The 25,283-nt window shown below is 40.7% G+C and overlaps 1 protein-coding gene across 6 annotated transcripts in view; it reads right to left on the reverse strand.

The window, feature by feature from the left end:
• Positions 1-25,283, reverse strand: part of LOC124142636 — a 246,291-nt gene that overhangs the window by 13,090 nt on the left and 207,918 nt on the right. For all 6 annotated transcript variants that reach the window (XM_048390407.1, XM_048390402.1, XM_048390393.1 and 3 more), the window contains 9 exons: positions 20,669-20,938; positions 12,710-12,805; positions 11,495-11,764; positions 9,432-9,527; positions 8,217-8,486; positions 6,154-6,249; positions 4,939-5,208; positions 2,876-2,971; positions 1,661-1,930 (listed from right to left, as the gene is read on the reverse strand). In XM_048390407.1, coding sequence (XP_048246364.1) covers positions 1,661-1,930; positions 2,876-2,971; positions 4,939-5,208; positions 6,154-6,249; positions 8,217-8,486; positions 9,432-9,527; positions 11,495-11,764; positions 12,710-12,805; positions 20,669-20,938 — 1,734 coding nt within the window. The remainder of the gene's footprint in view (positions 1-1,660; positions 1,931-2,875; positions 2,972-4,938; positions 5,209-6,153; positions 6,250-8,216; positions 8,487-9,431; positions 9,528-11,494; positions 11,765-12,709; positions 12,806-20,668; positions 20,939-25,283) is intronic.

A 25,283-nucleotide genomic window follows, 5' to 3' on the forward strand; every position in this document is an offset into this window, starting at 1 on the left:
AGTGAGAGAGTATGGTTCTTACCCCTTTAGCAATATCATGGTGAGAGACACCAGAAATGGGTTTCACACATTGTACCCATCTGGGAAACCGAAACCTGGGTCATTGGCATGAAGATCGAACACTTTAACCACAAGCTGAATACACTGAGCTGAATATACGACCATGGGATGTTTGTTTGTTGTTTAACTCCGCACTTAGCACTATTCCAGCTATATGATGGTGCACCATAAATGTTCGATCTGGACCAGACAATCCAGTGATCAATATCATGGGTATTGATTTACGCAATTGGGATAGAACGACATGCATCAACCAAATCAACGTGCCTAACCACCCAATCCCATTAGTTGCCTCTTACGGCAAGCATGGGTTGTTGAAGACCTATTCTAACCCAGATCTTCACGGGTGTGATATTATCTATAAATGTTTGTACTCAAAACCGACATTCAGCTTATAATCAGGGACAAATGTAACAAATTTTTCATTGTGAAGTCAAAAGTAAAAACAATTATTTTCTACAATTTGATCTATCTTGTGACCATGGTAACAGTCACCAGACTCCATCTTCTCGAAGCAAGGGAGTTAACTGACTTTTAAAGTCCAGTTTCCACCCTTGCCGAACTAGGCTGGAATGACTGGGCTCGATCGTTGCGCCACCAGTGGCTATTACCAATTATGTCCCTTCTAAGCCTCTCCTATGGACCAATCAGATTCCACCTCTCGTATCACTTACGTTTGCTTCACACAAAATGGTGGCGCTCAGGCAGGACGATCTGCTCCATAATCAAGATCTATATTGTGATAAAACAGGTCTTACATCGCGAAATGCATCAAATCACGAGTTTGCGGTGCACATGCTTTGCAAATCCTGCAATCGATCGAAACCTGCTCGACAGTTTACGAACCGGATTTTGATTTCGACTTTGCATAGACTCGTTATTCCAGACAAAATGTAACTCCATAATACCAGCCTAGTTCGGCAAGGGTGGAAACTGGACTTTTATAGTCAGTTTACTCTCTTGCCTCGGGAAGATGCCAGACTCAAGTATTGGTACTCAGTATGGGTCTGAAAAACGTGATGTCAAATCAAACAGTATGATGTCATGATATCCGACTTACAAGACGGACACTGGCTCATAACTATGATAAGTATTGGCCCGACTTTCATAGTGCAATTTATTGCAATAATGATTTTTAGATTGCGATACGTATTACAATGTACTGAATGAGTTCTTCCGTCTGCAATTTGTTACAAACCTGAATATATAAGAATCTACACAACTGCCTCCCCACTCACAATTTTTCACAACTTTGTCGGTGGCTGCCGTTATGATGGGATGTTGCTATGGTCACAATGTACGCGTAATACACATATTAGACAGGAACCTGTTCACAAATGGTTTCAATTTGTTGTCGCACGAATAAGATGCTAATTTCTGCATTTCATAATCACAAGTCGACGTGTCACTTTTGTAAAGTTTGTCAACAAGATGAAGATATCCACGACTTTGAATACGCAATTTACAGGTATTTTCCAAACACATTGGCATACATATTCTATAGTATTTATATTGTGCAATATCAGTAATACCTTATAGATTCTTTATGGAGTAAAGTTAAGTTCTTGCCCTGATTACACTGTACAGTCGCTGTACTTACCTGACTTTATTTTGAGGATGACACGAACAATAGGTATCATTTCAAACTTGATCACATAATTATCTGCTGGGGAAACAAGAAGACTCTGTTGCTCTGAAATGATCGTCTCGGTTTCGGTTACCAGGTTCCTGTGGACAATAGCCAGCTGTTTTGATGCCATGAACTGCACGTCTGCATCTGTCGTGCAGGACAAGTTAATCTCCTCTCCTTCTTTGACGTAATCGGGTCCAGTGACGTCAAACCTTGGGTTATCTTGTGCATGGCTGATGCCTGGAACAGACACAAGAATGCATTACCATGGTTACAACAGTAAAAGCTTGAACTTGTTCATGTGATGGAGTGAGTGATTTGATTAACGCCGCTTTTAGCAATATTCCAGCAATATCATGGCTAGGGACACCAGAAATGGGCTTCACTAAATGTACCCATGTGGGGAATCAACCCAAGCCTTCGACGTGATGAGAGAATGCTTAACCACTAGGCAACACTGGTGTAACGACTCAATATTGCATCCCGGTCAAAAGCCCATGATACAATATAGGGATTAAAAACAAATGTACTGTGATACATTACAAATTATATTGGTGTAAAATACATGGCTAATAACAGAAACTGTTAAACACCAGTGTGTGCAGATTCTCTGGTATTTACCAGCTGGCAATAAATAGCATAACATTCACTGTGCCTATATGTTTCGGGATTACAATATCCTATCTTCAATCTCTGAAATTTAAGAGTGAGTGAGTGAGTGAGTTGCGTTTAACAGTATTCAAGTTATATCACGTCGTGTCAGCTTAATGTGGGAGGAAAGCCCAAAGTGATGCAGGTATCGGATGTTTACCACTTCGGTGAAACCCGCGAGCACGGGTATGGTGCTGACAAACCTAGAAACATAATCGAGGCGATTGAAATCTAAGAACAAATGATTCAAGGTTGTGATTCATCTGCAAACAGGAAGAATATCCACTAATGAAAAAAAGCACTGCGTAACAATGCGAATCGTTGTGAACATGGTCTCTTGTTCGACAGGAAATTTAGGAAACTTTTGCTGCAGAATATCGGCCTCTGAGCAGGTACAGGGAAGTCCTTTAAGGGCTTTACTAGTCATTTGAAATATAACATTGTTTCTTTATCTTGAACTAAAACATGCTTTGCACAACTAAAACATCAAGTTGCTTGGTTGAAAACTCCTTATGCTATCCCAGACTCACTTACCGAGGAAAACCACCGTCTTGGTTGCTGACTCTAGAGCATCACTGGTCCCTCTCTTCTGTGTGCGACATGTGTATTCCCCGTCAGCAGCAGCAGTAGCTAGAAACAATTCAATCACACAATTTTACAAGATCTCAAAATCCGGTATTAAACAGACTTTGACAAAGACTTGTGACTTTTTTACTGGCCCGAACATGGTTCTTCTTCTTATTTTCAGAAGATTTAATGTTCATATATGGCCTATTTTTAGCTGAGCTTACTAGGGCTTTGGACTAGAGGCGAAAGAACGGTCGACTATATCCTTGGTAGCTGACTTCCTACCGATTTTCTTACATAAAGCAAAAACACAAGGTTCAAAACAATGTTCATAGTAAGCAGGAAAATGGTCCACTGAGCTGAATGAGTAAGTGAGAGAGTATGGTTCTTACCCCTTTAGCAATATCATGGTGAGAGACACCAGAAATGGGTTTCACACATTGTACCCATCTGGGAAACCGAAACCTGGGTCATTGGCATGAAGATCGAACACTTTAACCACAAGCTGAATACACTGAGCTGAATATACGACCATGGGATGTTTGTTTGTTGTTTAACTCCGCACTTAGCACTATTCCAGCTATATGATGGTGCACCATAAATGTTCGATCTGGACCAGACAATCCAGTGATCAATATCATGGGTATTGATTTACGCAATTGGGATAGAACGACATGCATCAACCAAATCAACGTGCCTAACCACCCAATCCCATTAGTTGCCTCTTACGGCAAGCATGGGTTGTTGAAGACCTATTCTAACCCAGATCTTCACGGGTGTGATATTATCTATAAATGTTTGTACTCAAAACCGACATTCAGCTTATAATCAGGGACAAATGTAACAAATTTTTCATTGTGAAGTCAAAAGTAAAAACAATTATTTTCTACAATTTGATCTATCTTGTGACCATGGTAACAGTCACCAGACTCCATCTTCTCGAAGCAAGGGAGTTAACTGACTTTTAAAGTCCAGTTTCCACCCTTGCCGAACTAGGCTGGAATGACTGGGCTCGATCGTTGCGCCACCAGTGGCTATTACCAATTATGTCCCTTCTAAGCCTCTCCTATGGACCAATCAGATTCCACCTCTCGTATCACTTACGTTTGCTTCACACAAAATGGTGGCGCTCAGGCAGGACGATCTGCTCCATAATCAAGATCTATATTGTGATAAAACAGGTCTTACATCGCGAAATGCATCAAATCACGAGTTTGCGGTGCACATGCTTTGCAAATCCTGCAATCGATCGAAACCTGCTCGACAGTTTACGAACCGGATTTTGATTTCGACTTTGCATAGACTCGTTATTCCAGACAAAATGTAACTCCATAATACCAGCCTAGTTCGGCAAGGGTGGAAACTGGACTTTTATAGTCAGTTTACTCTCTTGCCTCGGGAAGATGCCAGACTCAAGTATTGGTACTCAGTATGGGTCTGAAAAACGTGATGTCAAATCAAACAGTATGATGTCATGATATCCGACTTACAAGACGGACACTGGCTCATAACTATGATAAGTATTGGCCCGACTTTCATAGTGCAATTTATTGCAATAATGATTTTTAGATTGCGATACGTATTACAATGTACTGAATGAGTTCTTCCATCTGCAATTTGTTACAAACCTGAATATATAAGAATCTACACAACTGCCTCCCCACTCACAATTTTTCACAACTTTGTCGGTGGCTGCCGTTATGATGGGATGTTGCTATGGTCACAATGTACGCGTAATACACATATTAGACAGGAACCTGTTCACAAATGGTTTCAATTTGTTGTCGCACGAATAAGATGCTAATTTCTGCATTTCATAATCACAAGTCGACGTGTCACTTTTGTAAAGTTTGTCAACAAGATGAAGATATCCACGACTTTGAATACGCAATTTACAGGTATTTTCCAAACACATTGGCATACATATTCTATAGTATTTATATTGTGCAATATCAGTAATACCTTATAGATTCTTTATGGAGTAAAGTTAAGTTCTTGCCCTGATTACACTGTACAGTCGCTGTACTTACCTGACTTTATTTTGAGGATGACACGAACAATAGGTATCATTTCAAACTTGATCACATAATTATCTGCTGGGGAAACAAGAAGACTCTGTTGCTCTGAAATGGTCGTCTCGGTTTCGGTTACCAGGTTCCTGTGGACAATAGCCAGCTGTTTTGATGCCATGAACTGCACGTCTGCATCTGTCGTGCAGGACAAGTTAATCTCCTCTCCTTCTTTGACGTAATCGGGTCCAGTGACGTCAAACCTTGGGTTATCTTGTGCATGGCTGATGCCTGGAACAGACACAAGAATGCATTACCATGGTTACAACAGTAAAAGCTTGAACTTGTTCATGTGATGGAGTGAGTGATTTGATTAACGCCGCTTTTAGCAATATTCCAGCAATATCATGGCTAGGGACACCAGAAATGGGCTTCACTAAATGTACCCATGTGGGGAATCAACCCAAGCCTTCGACGTGATGAGAGAATGCTTAACCACTAGGCAACACTGGTGTAACGACTCAATATTGCATCCCGGTCAAAAGCCCATGATACAATATAGGGATTAAAAACAAATGTACTGTGATACATTACAAATTATATTGGTGTAAAATACATGGCTAATAACAGAAACTGTTAAACACCAGTGTGTGCAGATTCTCTGGTATTTACCAGCTGGCAATAAATAGCATAACATTCACTGTGCCTATATGTTTCGGGATTACAATATCCTATCTTCAATCTCTGAAATTTAAGAGTGAGTGAGTGAGTGAGTTGCGTTTAACAGTATTCAAGTTATATCACGTCGTGTCAGCTTAATGTGGGAGGAAAGCCCAAAGTGATGCAGGTATCGGATGTTTACCACTTCGGTGAAACCCGCGAGCACGGGTATGGTGCTGACAAACCTAGAAACATAATCGAGGCGATTGAAATCTAAGAACAAATGATTCAAGGTTGTGATTCATCTGCAAACAGGAAGAATATCCACTAATGAAAAAAAGCACTGCGTAACAATGCGAATCGTTGTGAACATGGTCTCTTGTTCGACAGGAAATTTAGGAAACTTTTGCTGCAGAATATCGGCCTCTGAGCAGGTACAGGGAAGTCCTTTAAGGGCTTTACTAGTCATTTGAAATATAACATTGTTTCTTTATCTTGAACTAAAACATGCTTTGCACAACTAAAACATCAAGTTGCTTGGTTGAAAACTCCTTATGCTATCCCAGACTCACTTACCGAGGAAAACCACCGTCTTGGTTGCTGACTCTAGAGCATCACTGGTCCCTCTCTTCTGTGTGCGACATGTGTATTCCCCGTCAGCAGCAGCAGTAGCTAGAAACAATTCAATCACACAATTTTACAAGATCTCAAAATCCGGTATTAAACAGACTTTGACAAAGACTTGTGACTTTTTTACTGGCCCGAACATGGTTCTTCTTCTTATTTTCAGAAGATTTAATGTTCATATATGGCCTATTTTTAGCTGAGCTTACTAGGGCTTTGGACTAGAGGCGAAAGAACGGTCGACTATATCCTTGGTAGCTGACTTCCTACCGATTTTCTTACATAAAGCAAAAACACAAGGTTCAAAACAATGTTCATAGTAAGCAGGAAAATGGTCCACTGAGCTGAATGAGTAAGTGAGAGAGTATGGTTCTTACCCCTTTAGCAATATCATGGTGAGAGACACCAGAAATGGGTTTCACACATTGTACCCATCTGGGAAACCGAAACCTGGGTCATTGGCATGAAGATCGAACACCTTAACCACAAGCTGAATACACTGAGCTGAATATACGACCATGGGATGTTTGTTTGTTGTTTAACTCCGCACTTAGCACTATTCCAGCTATATGATGGTGCACCATAAATGTTCGATCTGGACCAGACAATCCAGTGATCAATATCATGGGTATTGATTTACGCAATTGGGATAGAACGACATGCATCAACCAAATCAACGTGCCTAACCACCCAATCCCATTAGTTGCCTCTTACGGCAAGCATGGGTTGTTGAAGACCTATTCTAACCCAGATCTTCACGGGTGTGATATTATCTATAAATGTTTGTACTCAAAACCGACATTCAGCTTATAATCAGGGACAAATGTAACAAATTTTTCATTGTGAAGTCAAAAGTAAAAACAATTATTTTCTACAATTTGATCTATCTTGTGACCATGGTAACAGTCACCAGACTCCATCTTCTCGAAGCAAGGGAGTTAACTGACTTTTAAAGTCCAGTTTCCACCCTTGCCGAACTAGGCTGGAATGACTGGGCTCGATCGTTGCGCCACCAGTGGCTATTACCAATTATGTCCCTTCTAAGCCTCTCCTATGGACCAATCAGATTCCACCTCTCGTATCACTTACGTTTGCTTCACACAAAATGGTGGCGCTCAGGCAGGACGATCTGCTCCATAATCAAGATCTATATTGTGATAAAACAGGTCTTACATCGCGAAATGCATCAAATCACGAGTTTGCGGTGCACATGCTTTGCAAATCCTGCAATCGATCGAAACCTGCTCGACAGTTTACGAACCGGATTTTGATTTCGACTTTGCATAGACTCGTTAGTCCAGACAAAATGTAACTCCATAATACCAGCCTAGTTCGGCAAGGGTGGAAACTGGACTTTTATAGTCAGTTTACTCTCTTGCCTCGGGAAGATGCCAGACTCAAGTATTGGTACTCAGTATGGGTCTGAAAAACGTGATGTCAAATCAAACAGTATGATGTCATGATATCCGACTTACAAGACGGACACTGGCTCATAACTATGATAAGTATTGGCCCGACTTTCATAGTGCAATTTATTGCAATAATGATTTTTAGATTGCGATACGTATTACAATGTACTGAATGAGTTCTTCCGTCTGCAATTTGTTACAAACCTGAATATATAAGAATCTACACAACTGCCTCCCCACTCACAATTTTTCACAACTTTGTCGGTGGCTGCCGTTATGATGGGATGTTGCTATGGTCACAATGTACGCGTAATACACATATTAGACAGGAACCTGTTCACAAATGGTTTCAATTTGTTGTCGCACGAATAAGATGCTAATTTCTGCATTTCAGAATCACAAGTCGACGTGTCACTTTTGTAAAGTTTGTCAACAAGATGAAGATATCCACGACTTTGAATACGCAATTTACAGGTATTTTCCAAACACATTGGCATACATATTCTGTAGTATTTATATTGTGCAATATCAGTAATACCTTATAGATTCTTTATGGAGTAAAGTTAAGTTCTTGCCCTGATTACACTGTACAGTCGCTGTACTTACCTGACTTTATTTTGAGGATGACACGAACAATAGGTATCATTTCAAACTTGATCACATAATTATCTGCTGGGGAAACAAGAAGACTCTGTTGCTCTGAAATGATCGTCTCGGTTTCGGTTACCAGGTTCCTGTGGACAATAGCCAGCTGTTTTGATGCCATGAACTGCACGTCTGCATCTGTCGTGCAGGACAAGTTAATCTCCTCTCCTTCTTTGACGTAATCGGGTCCAGTGACGTCAAACCTTGGGTTATCTTGTGCATGGCTGATGCCTGGAACAGACACAAGAATGCATTACCATGGTTACAACAGTAAAAGCTTGAACTTGTTCATGTGATGGAGTGAGTGATTTGATTAACGCCGCTTTTAGCAATATTCCAGCAATATCATGGCTAGGGACACCAGAAATGGGCTTCACTAAATGTACCCATGTGGGGAATCAACCCAAGCCTTCGACGTGATGAGAGAATGCTTAACCACTAGGCAACACTGGTGTAACGACTCAATATTGCATCCCGGTCAAAAGCCCATGATACAATATAGGGATTAAAAACAAATGTACTGTGATACATTACAAATTATATTGGTGTAAAATACATGGCTAATAACAGAAACTGTTAAACACCAGTGTGTGCAGATTCTCTGGTATTTACCAGCTGGCAATAAATAGCATAACATTCACTGTGCCTATATGTTTCGGGATTACAATATCCTATCTTCAATCTCTGAAATTTAAGAGTGAGTGAGTGAGTGAGTTGCGTTTAACAGTATTCAAGTTATATCACGTCGTGTCAGCTTAATGTGGGAGGAAAGCCCAAAGTGATGCAGGTATCGGATGTTTACCACTTCGGTGAAACCCGCGAGCACGGGTATGGTGCTGACAAACCTAGAAACATAATCGAGGCGATTGAAATCTAAGAACAAATGATTCAAGGTTGTGATTCATCTGCAAACAGGAAGAATATCCACTAATGAAAAAAAGCACTGCGTAACAATGCGAATCGTTGTGAACATGGTCTCTTGTTCGACAGGAAATTTAGGAAACTTTTGCTGCAGAATATCGGCCTCTGAGCAGGTACAGGGAAGTCCTTTAAGGGCTTTACTAGTCATTTGAAATATAACATTGTTTCTTTATCTTGAACTAAAACATGCTTTGCACAACTAAAACATCAAGTTGCTTGGTTGAAAACTCCTTATGCTATCCCAGACTCACTTACCGAGGAAAACCACCGTCTTGGTTGCTGAATCTAGAGCATCACTGGTCCCTCTCTTCTGTGTGCGACATGTGTATTCCCCGTCAGCAGCAGCAGTAGCTAGAAACAATTCAATCACACAATTTTACAAGATCTCAAAATCCGGTATTAAACAGACTTTGACAAAGACTTGTGACTTTTTTACTGGCCCGAACATGGTTCTTCTTATTATTTTCAGAAGATTTAATGTTCATATATGGCCTATTTTTAGCTGAGCTTACTAGGGCTTTGGACTAGAGGCGAAAGAACGGTCGACTATATCCTTGGTAGCTGACTTCCTACCGATTTTCTTACATAAAGCAAAAACACAAGGTTCAAAACAATGTTCATAGTAAGCAGGAAAATGGTCCACTGAGCTGAATGAGTAAGTGAGAGAGTATGGTTCTTACCCCTTTAGCAATATCATGGTGAGAGACACCAGAAATGGGTTTCACACATTGTACCCATCTGGGAAACCGAAACCTGGGTCATTGGCATGAAGATCGAACACTTTAACCACAAGCTGAATACACTGAGCTGAATATACGACCATGGGATGTTTGTTTGTTGTTTAACTCCGCACTTAGCACTATTCCAGCTATATGATGGTGCACCATAAATGTTCGATCTGGACCAGACAATCCAGTGATCAATATCATGGGTATTGATTTACGCAATTGGGATAGAACGACATGCATCAACCAAATCAACGTGCCTAACCACCCAATCCCATTAGTTGCCTCTTACGGCAAGCATGGGTTGTTGAAGACCTATTCTAACCCAGATCTTCACGGGTGTGATATTATCTATAAATGTTTGTACTCAAAACCGACATTCAGCTTATAATCAGGGACAAATGTAACAAATTTTTCATTGTGAAGTCAAAAGTAAAAACAATTATTTTCTACAATTTGATCTATCTTGTGACCATGGTAACAGTCACCAGACTCCATCTTCTCGAAGCAAGGGAGTTAACTGACTTTTAAAGTCCAGTTTCCACCCTTGCCGAACTAGGCTGGAATGACTGGGCTCGATCGTTGCGCCACCAGTGGCTATTACCAATTATGTCCCTTCTAAGCCTCTCCTATGGACCAATCAGATTCCACCTCTCGTATCACTTACGTTTGCTTCACACAAAATGGTGGCGCTCAGGCAGGACGATCTGCTCCATAATCAAGATCTATATTGTGATAAAACAGGTCTTACATCGCGAAATGCATCAAATCACGAGTTTGCGGTGCACATGCTTTGCAAATCCTGCAATCGATCGAAACCTGCTCGACAGTTTACGAACCGGATTTTGATTTCGACTTTGCATAGACTCGTTAGTCCAGACAAAATGTAACTCCATAATACCAGCCTAGTTCGGCAAGGGTGGAAACTGGACTTTTATAGTCAGTTTACTCTCTTGCCTCGGGAAGATGCCAGACTCAAGTATTGGTACTCAGTATGGGTCTGAAAAACGTGATGTCAAATCAAACAGTATGATGTCATGATATCCGACTTACAAGACGGACACTGGCTCATAACTATGATGAGTATTGGCCCGACTTTCATAGTGCAATTTATTGCAATAATGATTTTTAGATTGCGATACGTATTACAATGTACTGAATGAGTTCTTCCATCTGCAATTTGTTACAAACCTGAATATATAAGAATCTACACAACTGCCTCCCCACTCACAATTTTTCACAACTTTGTCGGTGGCTGCCGTTATGATGGGATGTTGCTATGGTCACAATGTACGCGTAATACACATATTAGACAGGAACCTGTTCACAAATGGTTTCAATTTGTTGTCGCACGAATAAGATGCTAATTTCTGCATTTCATAATCACAAGTCGACGTGTCACTTTTGTAAAGTTTGTCAACAAGATGAAGATATCCACGACTTTGAATACGCAATTTACAGGTATTTTCCAAACACATTGGCATACATATTCTATAGTATTTATATTGTGCAATATCAGTAATACCTTATAGATTCTTTATGGAGTAAAGTTAAGTTCTTGCCCTGATTACACTGTACAGTCGCTGTACTTACCTGACTTTATTTTGAGGATGACACGAACAATAGGTATCATTTCAAACTTGATCACATAATTATCTGCTGGGGAAACAAGAAGACTCTGTTGCTCTGAAATGATCGTCTCGGTTTCGGTTACCAGGTTCCTGTGGACAATAGCCAGCTGTTTTGATGCCATGAACTGCACGTCTGCATCTGTCGTGCAGGACAAGTTAATCTCCTCTCCTTCTTTGACGTAATCGGGTCCAGTGACGTCAAACCTTGGGTTATCTTGTGCATGGCTGATGCCTGGAACAGACACAAGAATGCATTACCATGGTTACAACAGTAAAAGCTTGAACTTGTTCATGTGATGGAGTGAGTGATTTGATTAACGCCGCTTTTAGCAATATTCCAGCAATATCATGGCTAGGGACACCAGAAATGGGCTTCACTAAATGTACCCATGTGGGGAATCAACCCAAGCCTTCGACGTGATGAGAGAATGCTTAACCACTAGGCAACACTGGTGTAACGACTCAATATTGCATCCCGGTCAAAAGCCCATGATACAATATAGGGATTAAAAACAAATGTACTGTGATACATTACAAATTATATTGGTGTAAAATACATGGCTAATAACAGAAACTGTTAAACACCAGTGTGTGCAGATTCTCTGGTATTTACCAGCTGGCAATAAATAGCATAACATTCACTGTGCCTATATGTTTCGGGATTACAATATCCTATCTTCAATCTCTGAAATTTAAGAGTGAGTGAGTGAGTGAGTTGCGTTTAACAGTATTCAAGTTATATCACGTCGTGTCAGCTTAATGTGGGAGGAAAGCCCAAAGTGATGCAGGTATCGGATGTTTACCACTTCGGTGAAACCCGCGAGCACGGGTATGGTGCTGACAAACCTAGAAACATAATCGAGGCGATTGAAATCTAAGAACAAATGATTCAAGGTTGTGATTCATCTGCAAACAGGAAGAATATCCACTAATGAAAAAAAGCACTGCGTAACAATGCGAATCGTTGTGAACATGGTCTCTTGTTCGACAGGAAATTTAGGAAACTTTTGCTGCAGAATATCGGCCTCTGAGCAGGTACAGGGAAGTCCTTTAAGGGCTTTACTAGTCATTTGAAATATAACATTGTTTCTTTATCTTGAACTAAAACATGCTTTGCACAACTAAGACATCAAGTTGCTTGGTTGAAAACTCCTTATGCTATCCCAGACTCACTTACCGAGGAAAACCACCGTCTTGGTTGCTGACTCTAGAGCATCACTGGTCCCTCTCTTCTGTGTGCGACATGTGTATTCCCCGTCAGCAGCAGCAGTAGCTAGAAACAATTCAATCACACAATTTTACAAGATCTCAAAATCCGGTATTAAACAGACTTTGACAAAGACTTGTGACTTTTTACTCGCCCGAACATGGTTCTTCTTATTTTCAGAAGATTTAATGTTCATATATGGCCTATTATTAGCTGAGCTTACTAGGGCTTCGGACTAGAGGCCAAAGAACGGTCGACTATATCCTTGGTAGCTGACTTCCTACCGATTTTCTTACATAAAGCAAAAACACAAGGTTCAAAACAGTGTTCATAGTAAGCAGGAAAACGGTCCACTGAGCTGAATGAGTAAGTGAGAGAGTATGGTTCTTACCCCTTTAGCAATATCATGGTGGGAGACACCAGAAATGGGTTTCACACATTGTACCCATCTGGGAAACCGAAACCTGGGTCTTTGGCATGAAGATCGAACACTTTAACCACAAGCTGAATACACTGAGCTGAATATACGACCATGGGATGTTTGTTTGTTGTTTAACTCCGCACTTAGCACTATTCCAGCTATATGATGGTGCACCATAAATGTTCGATCTGGACCAGACAATCCAGTGATCAATATCATGGGTATTGATTTACGCAATTGGGATAGAACGACATGCATCAACCAAATCAACGTGCCTAACCACCCAATCCCATTAGTTGCCTCTTACGGCAAGCATGGGTTGTTGAAGACCTATTCTAACCCAGATCTTCACGGATGTGATATTATCTATAAATATTTCTACTCAATACCGACATTCAGCTCATAATCAGGGACAAATGTAACAAAATTTTCATTGTGAAGTCAAAAGTAAAAACAATTATTTTCTACAATTTGATCTATCTTGTGACCATGTAACAGTCACCAGACTCCATCTTCCCGAAGCAAGGGAGTTAACTGACTTTTAAAGTCCAGTTTCCACCCTTGCCGAACTAGGCTGGAATGACTGGGCTCGATCGTTGCGCCACCAGTGGCTATTACCAATTATGTCCCTTCTAAGCCTCTCCTATGGACCAATCAGATTCCACCTCTCGTATCACTTACGTTTGCTTCACACAAAATGGTGGCGCTCAGGCAGGACGATCTGCTCGATAATCAAGATCTATATTGTGATAAAACAGGTCTTACATCGCGAAATGCATCAAATCACGAGTTTGCGGGGCACATGCTTTGCAAATCCTGCAATCGATCGAAACCTGCACGACCGTTTACGAACCGGATTTTGATTTCGGTGCGCCATTTTGATTGGACTATGCATAGACTCGTTAGTCTAGACAAAATGTAACTCCATAATACCAGCCTAGTTCGGCAAGGGTGGAAACTGGACTTTTATAGTCAGTTTACTCTCTTGCCTCGGGAAGATGCCAGACTCAAGTATTGGTACTCAGTATGGGTCTGAAAAACGTGATGTCAAATCAAACAGTATGATGTCATGATATCCGACTTACAAGACGGACACTGGCTCATAACTATGATGGGTATTGGCCCGACTTTCATAGTGCAATTTTGTAGAATTTTCCTATTCGGAATATTCTATAAGTAATACGTTACCACTGTTATACCGAGGCTGTTGTCTCCCACAACTGCTGCTATAGCGAAATCTACCACAGAGATCTCAATTACCTCATGCAGCACGTGCGTAGCCACCTAGCTGCCATGTGACACCCTTCACTCTTGTCTCTTGCGAGAGCAAGTGCTCGGGGGACGGACGGGCGGGCAGCAGCCCAGTGGTAACGTATTACTTATAGAATATTCCGAAAAGGAAAATTCTACAAATTACATTAAGTAATACGTTACCACTGTTATACCGAGGCTGACTACCACAGAAGGCGGTGGGGAGCACCTACAAGCCGAATCCTGACTGCTAGCGTTCCTTCCGACCAGTGGAAGTAAACACCAAGGCGGAAGCACTCGATGCGCATGCACCTAGCTAGGCGTTACCTAGACTGGTTCCCGGATCCTCCGCTTGGTGTCGCTGCACTTGTTCCGCTTTTCAATAGGCGTTACCCTATATTGACCTTTTTCACACTTCGCTACTTCCGGTTTGAAAGCGAGGCTTGGAGAGCAGAAGGTGAAGGCTGGATAGCACATGAAACACATGGAGATGTCAACAAGGCATGCAATCGGGACAAACTGTGACAATTTAACCATCCCGGTACATTTATCGTAAGTATTGAACATTATTCTTATTGACAAACTATTCTACTGTTATCTGGTCTCCTTACCGATATAAATTTGAGTCTGGCCGTTCTGTTGTGATTTCAATTTAAAATATCCATGACCACCTGGTAACTCCCACTGCAGTTTATGGTAGCTGAACAGACTTAATACAAATTCTACTGAAATCTTGTAAAAAAAAAATTTCATTGTTTACACACCATTAAGCCAAACTATTTATTGTGAGTTTAAATAACTTTGCGGGTTGTATTTGAAGTCGAAATATTGACCTTTTGACCATATCTAGATATATGTCAGAAACTAACTAAATTGATATGTTGATATAATGTATCAAATTGTAACCTACTGAGAATTTAAAATCGTAACAAATCAGAAGTTTGCATCAGTTGTGTATTTGATGTAAATTGTAATGGACTCAAATGCATTCCAATAAAATATTAGACCTCTAGATCTACTTGTGCTGTTGGGATTGTAAACAGTTGTTATTTTGATTGTCAATGTTGACAGATTAGATAGCATGAGGTGTAATATTTCAACTGAATTATTACATAAAGGGTGGGTAAATATTTAAAGTAAAGTACAGTTTGATCTGCAATTTTGGTAACAATTAATATTTCTACCAAAATGATATTTACTTTACTGTACCAATTTAATCATGTCATGAAATGAACAAAAACCCAACTAATATAATGTCCAGTAAATGTTCAATCTACATGTGATCTTTATATAATTTACAGAAACAGATAACTCTTTAACAGTTTGTATTCAAATATTTCAAATGCATAAATTGATATTGACATTACTAAAAACTTAAAGTATAAAAAGAATTATTTTTAATTCCAATGCGTATTGCAATCATAACTCATTTATTCCCTTTGTTTAATTGTGAAACCCATCTGGTTTTATGTCCACAAACATGTTTTGAAACTTTTAAAACAAAAGGATATTTTTGGGTGCAAGCAATTGCCATGTATTATTGATTATTAATCATATCAATTTATATATAAGAATATAGTTGTGCTTACTGTGTCATTTTGCAATAATTATATTGTTATGATGTAATATTTTACTATTGTTAACAATCTTTAGAACTTTAGTTTATTTCAATCACGTCAAGTGGTGTGATCATTTTGATATTTTTTTATAATTCAATCAAAACGTGAAAAATAAAAAAATATAAATACATAGAAGAAATTTGTTTTTCTTGTCAAATAACGATGATAGCATGAATTTATCTCATGCTCCTTGTATAGCATGCTCCTTGTAAAAATTCATTCCATTTCTTCTTCGAATGTACCTTATATGATGATTTTAGGCAGACATTACTGACAGCTATCGATAATCTTGGAGGACAAAATACTCTACATAGTTTTCTTTTTGGTGATTCAAACTTAGATGTTTTCCTGAATACAAAAATATTCTTGTCTGTACACAAATTTATAGAAACGACTAACAGATTCAGTAGCTAGCATATTATTGTTTCCAAACTGTTAATCATTAATATTGTTAAATCTATATTCAACACTAAAATGTATAATATTAGAATATGTATGAGATACACACTGTCTTCACTTTCCAGCACATTGTACATATCCTTCATATGAGCACTGTATATATATATTGCGCACTATGTTTCCACAATGTGAAGCTTCAACTGTAAACTGTTCATTTTCATTATGCAATATTATGTTTAACTGTATATAGGGAGAAGGCGGTAATAAGTGCTGCCCTTTGTCTTTTTGGACAATAAAATATGTTTAATAATATTTCATCTTGTGATCTGACAAAGTTAATATTTTCAAGTCAGAATATCAACTTTAGTAAACCACATGAAGATATAAATATTGCATTTGACAAAATAAATTCAAGTCTTATATTTTCTTTGTGATCTTCATGACCTTACTCAGAAAACCATAGTGTCAATGAGGCAGACTGATTGTAGGTGTGACAAAACGTGATATTTCACCTGATTTTAATACAAATCTTATTTTTTTCACTCTAGCGAAAGTTTGTTTTCAGCATGGTCATGATTAAATACATACCGGTAATACAAATATCAAAACGTGTTTCATTAAAACGAAAGGGAATTTCTGTGTGACATTGATATAAAGAGCTGTAGTACACTGTCATTAAATTGATGCATCTGTTGAGTTTACCCTTTACACAGAATATACTGTTTGAGTTTTCGACATATCAGATGAATTGATGCCTTCAAGATTGTTCTAAAGTACATGTAGCATGTAATGTTACACACTGTGATTAATTTTCCTTAAACTTCTCTATTTCAGATGAATGTTGTTTTCTAAATAAGCAATATTTTGAGAGAAGGTGAATATGCATTGTTTATAAAAAATGTTATTGAAGTAGGAATATTATTACAATATAATAGAATTATTCATTTCAGGCCAGCTAGTCAACACAATGAAGTACTAGTATCCGGTGATGGATGTCTGGAGGAGCTTTCTGCTGACAGTAACACAATGGTTACAATGTGCGTCCTGTCAAAGGACGAGGAAGTGAAAAGCCGTATTCATTCAATCAACAAATGTGGTTCCTGTCACATTTCTCTTAAATAGGACGAGGAACTGAAAAGCCTTATTCACTCACAAATCAGCATGGCCAATATTTATCTGACACTGAAAAAGCACATTGTACCATTTGTTTACAAGCAAGAAATTTATTTTCTCCTGGAATTTAATTAGGTGCTTTTGACTGACAAAGACACCCAGTCCATGTTGAGTTTTGAAAACTTATATTGTGAGAAATAAAGATATGAAAATTTTGGTTTGTTTTTCTTTGTCAAATATGAGAAATACAGATTGTTCCATCAACATAATTTGTACCGATACATATATTTTATCTTGGTTTGATTACCAATTGAAGTGGATTCCTTTTTATCTTTTGTTATTTTATCTGTACTCATATCTGATCAAGACATTTTCAAACTATTCAGGATAAATGTATTAGTAGCTTCCTTTTGATATAAAATTACCTTTCATCATACAGGATTAGGTGAGGGTGTTCAAGAAGTTGGTAGTTGTATCAATTCTTATATTTCTTCAATTTCATGCATTATTTATATTTATCAATTTTTAGTTTCCTTTTAACTTATTTTAAACAGTTCACACATTATTACTTTTGTAGTGCACGGTGCAATCTCAATCGGCAATAATCAGTTAAGTAAGTGATGTTTGAAGAACAAGTAAAGTATCATCTGTCATTGTACACACTGAATAGGGTTATTGCCCCTTCTGAATATTTATTTTGACACACGAATTATTTTCATAATTAACATTGTAATATGTTAAAATGAAAATCATAGCAGAAAAAGTGTCTTTTGTCAACTGGACTCATGGCAAAACGATAGTGCGTTGTGCAGCAAACACCACTATGAAACGTGAAATAAACATGATCTCAATCTTGATCTAGAGTTCGCCAAGCCACGCATGGACTGAGCAATTTTGCAAAAGTACACTGACGTGTTTCATGTTATGCGGTTTATTTACCATAGAAAACTTCTGTCATTGAATGTACTGTCACATTGTACCTATATTCCGACGAGGTTATGATAAAACAATCTATTTCTGAAATATGTATCTCGAAATGCACCTTTCGATTCACTTCCGGGATCCTAACAGCAAAATGCTAATTCCAGTGTATAACAGGCATATTTTAGTTGGACCTCATGATTTAATGTGAAATATCTTCTGTATTATATACAGAGGATACCATTTTTTGTTTGTTTGAAATGTCCATCAGTGAAATGCACAACATGCTGTCTATTCCCTATGGGCTGATGCGACTCTCACTGCATGGAGCTATGCTCTCCAAGCCTCGTTTTCGATCCAAGATGGCGAAAGTGTGAAAAAGGTCAATAGGAATACCAAAGCACTGTCAAGCGCATACCGTAAGGCTCAATCGTCATTGCCAAAACGATTGGTGACTCCAAACGGCCCCACTGGATAGGTATTTCATCGCCGCAGCCGCGAAGGCCTTATCCAAAGAAGGCTTAATCCCGCGCAGCAAGGTTGATGCCGGGAAAGCCATGTCGGACGTCTCGTCGTACACCTCGGAGGAACCCACGGAACCTTGGATTCCCCGCGGTATCGGCAGGGGCTTTGGCATGTCCTCGAAGAGATCATAAACCATGGCCACGCGGTCCTTAACCGATAGCGGAAGCAACGGTTCGGGGGAAGGACCGGTAACAACGGCAGCCGCCGCTGTACCGGTGGACCCCGCGTCCGAACCCGCGGGCACCGAAGAGGCCGGGGACGGAACAGCCGTCGGCCTATCTTGGGATAAGGCTGCCAGCTTGGAGTCCACGAGTTTCGACAACAATACGGCGATGGAATCCCCAGACAGCCCGAGGGCCGCAAAGGGATCCGCCGCAGCCAAGGAGTTTGTACTCGCACGGGGACCCCGACCGGACGAACCGGCGACCACAGGGGTGGAGACGGACTGGACATACAGTCGGTAACGCTCAAACTCCGCAGGCCCTAGACCTTCGCACAGGGTGCACTGGGTGTCCCCGCAAGGAACCCTGCACCGTGGGCAACGATCGTGGGGATCCCGGGACGACAAAAATTTTCGGCACACCCCGCAACTCCGAGGAGCAGGGGTTGAGGGGGGTGGAGACTGGGGACAATTCCATGTCAGACATTGTTTGTATTCTATAAACAAAGAACAAAACATGGTTAGAACGCACGCACCACAATGATTCACAAACGAGCATTTTCACAAGAAAATAAACGAGCAATGTGAACATATAACATACACATATAACTTTTATTAAAGAAATAAGTGATTTTAACCCCCAAAACATACAAGAACAGGGGAAACGTAAAACACAACGTGCATACGCGAACCACGCAAGTATACAGAAAAAAGGGCGAGAAAATTTTTCCGTTTGGCGGGAAAATTATAACCAAGCGTAGCTACCGCAACGCCCCATAAAAGCACAGTTTATTAGAGAATAAACTATAATAAATATCACCAAATATTCAAGGAACGCTTCAGCAGTAGGTATACACGTCTTGCTACGCAGACGAAGGAGACAAGAGTGAAGGGTGTCACATGGCAGCTAGGTGGCTACGCACGTGCTGCATGAGGTAATTGAGATCTCTGTGGTAGATTTCGCTATAGCAGCAGTTGTGGGAGACAACAGCCTCGGTATAACAGTGGTAACGTATTACTTAATGTAATTATTGCAATAATGATTTGTAGATTGCGATACGTATTACAATATACTGAATAAGTTCTTCCTGTACTTTCATCTGCAATTTGTTACAAACCTGAATATATAAGAATCTACACAACTGCCTCCCCACTCACAATTTTTCACAACTTTGTCGGTGGCTGCCGTTATGTTGGGATGTTGCTATGGTCACAATGTACGCGTAATACACATATTAGACAGGAACCTGTTCACAAATGGTTTCAATTTGTTGTCGCACGAATAAGATGCTAATTTCTGCATTTCATAATCACAATTCGCCGTGTCACTTTTGTAAAGTTTGTCAACAAGATGAAGATATCCACGACTTTGAATACGCAATTTACAGGTATTTTCCAAACACATTGGCATACATATTCTGTAGTATTTATATTGTGCAATATCAGTAATACCTTATAGATTCTTTATGGAGTAAAGTTAAGTTCTTGCCCTGATTACACTGTACAGCCGCTGTACTTACCTGACTTTATTTTGAGGATGACACGAACAATAGGTATCATTTCAAACTTGATCACATAATTATCTGCTGGGGAAACAAGAAGACGTTGTTGCTCTGAAATGATCGTCTCGGTTTCGGTTACCAGGTTCTTGTGGACAATAGCCAGCTGTTTTGATGCCATGAACTGCACGTCTGCATCTGTCGTGCAGGACAAGTTAATCTCATCTCCTTCTTTGACGTAATCGGGTCCAGTGACGTCAAACCTTGGGTTATCTTGTACATGGCTGATGCCTGGAACAGACACAAGAATGCATTACCATGGTTACAACAGTAAAAGCTTGAACTTGTTCATGTGATGGAGTGAGTGATTTGATTAACGCCGCTTTTAGCAATATTCCAGCAATATCATGGCTAGGGACACCAGAAATGGGCTTCACTAAAAGTACCCATGTGGGGAATCAACCCAAGCCTTCGACGTGATGAGAGAATGCTTAACCACTAGGCAACACTGGTGTAATGACTCAATATTGCATCCCGGTCAAAAGCCCATGATACAATAAAGGGATTAAAAACAAATGTACTGTGATACATTACAAATTATATTGGTGTAAAATACATGGCTAATAACAGAAACTGTTAAACACCAGTGTGTGCAGATTCTCTGGTATTTACCAGCTGGCAATAAATAGCATAACATTCACTGTGCCTATATGTTTCGGGATTACAATATCCTATCTTCAATCTCTGAAATTTAAGAGTGAGTGAGCATGGTGAGTGAGAGGGTTGCGTTTAACAGTATTCCAGTTATATCATGTCGTGTCAGCTTAATGTGGGGGGAAAGCCCAAAGTGATGCAGGTATCGGATGTTTACCACTTCGGTGAAACCCGCGACCACGGGTATGGTGCTGACAAACCTAGAAACATAATCGAGGCGATTGAAATTTAAGAACAAATGATTCAGGGTTGTGATTCATCTGCAAACAGGAAGAATATCCACTAATGAAAAAAAGCACTGCGTAACAATGCGAATCGTTGTGAACATGGTCCATTGTTCGACTTTCACAAATCTACATCTACAGCTGGGATTTACCTGGGTTGTTTACCATGGTGGTCCAGAGGACTCCAAGACTTTAATTGTGGGGGCCCAGGTAAAAAATGAAAACAGTTTAACCTGTTTAAGCAATATTCAAGCAATATCATTGCTTGACACACCAATGGGCTTCAAACATTATACCCATGTGGGAATCAAACACCTGGATTTCAGTGTGAGAGTGAATGCTTTAACTAGTAGGCTTAACTACACCGCCCCATTCTGATAGAGAACTGCCAGCTATCACAATAGCACATTATGATGGAATTTTTTATACCCCTATAAAGTTCCCACAGTAATAACTTTCAGCTAAGCCAACATTCATTCGAAAATTTGTTGTTATGAAGAAATGTAAAGAATTCATCTCCTTTTTCGTTATCTGATTTGGCCACGTTGAGGAGTGATTTGGAAGTGATTTTGTTTGTTTGTTTGTTTGTTTGTTTGTTTGTTGTGTAACGTCACACTCAGCAATATTCCAGCCATATGACGGCAGTTTGTAAATAATCAAGTCTGGACCAGACAATCCAGTGATTTACATCATGAGCATCGATCACGCATTTGGGATACTATTATACCGTAACATGCATCAACCAAGTCAGTGAGTCTGACCACGCCTCTAACGACAAGCATAGTCACCTTTGAAGGCAAGCATGGGTTGCTGAAGACCTACTCTACTCCGAATTGGAAGTGAACTAAACTTAAAAATATTTTAGTTATCTCTGGCAGTAGAAATGCCCCCTAAAAGAAACATTTGTCCACGCTTCCTTAACAATGCTACCCTAGTTACCTCCCTTCCCTCATCAACACACTCAAATGAATAGAAGTGAAAACTGTCAGCTGACTCAACAGGAAGATATGACCGTGTCGTCAGTCACTACTTTTCATCATTTTTACTTGTCTTTGGGCAAGTAGATGAGTGAGAATTTATTATTCTTAGGCTGTTACCAGGGTGCTGTTGTACAAAGCTATCTTAGTGCTAAGGTGATTGTAACTCCCATACTATAACATCGACCTACGACAGTCGTACCCCGAAGCTGTTTCGTACAACCAGGGCACCCAGGGATTCATCTAGACCTGCTCAGAGGGAGGCTTTTGGCCCTGAGTCTGCCGCAAATGACAGTAAAAATACCCAATTTAATTTTCAAATTTCCAAATACCTGATGTTTTTCCAATTTTGCGTGCCATGGGCACTTAGTTAGGAGTCATAGATAAATCCTTGGTGAGTGTATGTTGTGTGTGTTAGTCAGCACTATTGCTGCTGTGTCACAGCCATGTGACTACACACCTACAACTGTGAGTGGGAGGTGGCCCCCGCTCACTGAACCACAACAGACAGCAGACATCAGAAGTCAAGCTGTCTTCAGTACGAGATCCTGCAAATTCATATTTTTCCACCTGTCTCCTGATGTAATTTGCCGATAATCAAAGCAATAGTTTCACCCTAGGAATGAACACAATTCCACAAGAAGCTACCGATACAATCTTAGATGCAAGCTTCATTCATACGAGTGAAGTAATTTTTAAAGTCTTTAAGTTAATAAGCTTGTCAATTTACAGAGTTTAAGCCTAGTTTAAATGGTCGGTTGGTTGGTTTGTTGTTTAACGCCACACTCAGCAATATTCCAGCTATATGACGGCTGTCTGTAAATAATCGTGTCACTCCATGGAATTGGGCCCGTTGACATGTATCAAACAAGTCAGCGAGCCTGACCACCCGATCATGAGCATCGATCCATGGAATTGGGACCGATGACATGTATCAACCAAGTCAGCGAGCCTGACCACCCGATCCTGTTAGTCGCCTTTTACGGCAAGCATTAGTTTAAATGGACAAAAGTCTGAGTCTGTTTGAATGATCTTACTGATGATTAAGTGTTGCGATGCTGCTGCATCACACATCGAACTCAAAATGCAGAATTTGGTTTCTAAATGAATGAGTTAGACCTGTTAATGAGTCAGTTACTATTTCTTTGAGGCTTTTAAGAATATTCCATGGCAGGGGGGGGGGGGGAAATGGGCTTGGCATCACCAACATGTGAATTGACCTGAGTCCTTTCATGTGATGACCACGAGGCTACCCCACCATCCAGTAAGTAAGCATGGTTTTATGCCTCTTTTAGCAATATTCCAGCAATATCACTGCAGGGAACAACAGAAATGGGCTTCACACATTGTACCCATGTGGAGAATTAAACCCAGACCTTCAACACCTCAAGGCTACCCACTACCGAGACACCACACTGAATATATAAGCATGATAAGTATGGAATAGGGCACTAATTGGCTTGTAGTCAATGTGTCACCCAGGGCTTGCAGTCAATGTGTCACCCAGGGTTTGCAGTCAATGTGTCACCAAGGGCTTGCAGTCAATGTGTCACCAAGAGCTTGCAGGAAATGTGTCACCCAGGGCTTGCAGTCAATGTGTCACACAGGGCTTGCAGGAAATGCTTCACCCAGGGCTTGCAGTCAATGTGTCACCCTGGGCTTGCAGGAAATGCTTCGACCAGGGCTGGCAGGAAATGCTTCGATCAGGGCTTGCAGTCAATGCGTCGACCTGGGCTTGCAGTCAATGCGTCACCCAGGGCTTGCAGTCAATGTGTCACCCAGGGCTTGCAGTCAATGTGTCACCCAGGGCTTGCAGTCAATGTGTCACCAAGGGCTTGCAGTCAATGTGTCACCAAGAGCTTGCAGGAAATGTGTCACCCTGGGCTTGCAGTCAATGTGTCACACAGGGCTTGCAGGAAATGCTTCACCCAGGGCTTGCAGTCAATGTGTCACCCAGGGCTTGCAGGAAATGCTTCGACCAGGGCTGGCAGGAAATGCTTCGATCAGGGCTTGCAGTCAATGCGTCGACCTGGGCTTGCAGTCAATGCGTCACCCAGGGCTTGTAGTCAATGTGTCACCCAGGGCTTGCAGGAAATGTGTCATCCAGGGCTTGCAGTCAATGCGTCACCCAGGGATTGTAGTCAATGTGTCACCCAGGGCTTGCAGTTAATGTGTCACCCTGGGCTTGCAGTCAATGTGTCACCCAGGGCTTGCAGTCAATGTGTCACCCAGGGCTTGCAGGAAATGCTTTGACCAGGGCTGGCAGGAAATGCATCGACCAGGGCTTGCAGGAAATGCTTCAACCAGGGCTTGCAGTCAATGTGTCACCCAGGGCTTGTAGTCAGTGTGTCACCCAGGGCTTGCAGTCAATGTGTCACCCAGGGCTTGCAGGAAATGTGTCACCCAGGGCTTGCAGTCAATGTGTCACCCAGGGCTTGCAGTCAATGTGTCACCAAGGGCTTGCAGTCAATGTGTCACCAAGAGCTTGCAGGAAATGTGTCACCCAGGGCTTGCAGTCAATGTGTCACCCAGGGCTTGTAGTCAATGTGTCACCCAGGGCTTGCAGGAAATGTGTCATCCAGGGCTTGCAGTCAATGCGTCACCCAGGGATTGTAGTCAATGTGTCACCCAGGGCTTGCAGTTAATGTGTCACCCAGGGCTTGCAGGAAATGCTTCACCCAGGGCTTGCAGGAAATGCTTCGACCAGGGCTTGCAGGAAAT

This window comes from Haliotis rufescens, unplaced genomic scaffold, assembly GCF_023055435.1.
Source record: "Haliotis rufescens isolate VD_foot unplaced genomic scaffold, xgHalRufe1.0.p SCAF_10, whole genome shotgun sequence".
Lineage (NCBI taxonomy): Eukaryota > Metazoa > Mollusca > Gastropoda > Lepetellida > Haliotidae > Haliotis > Haliotis rufescens.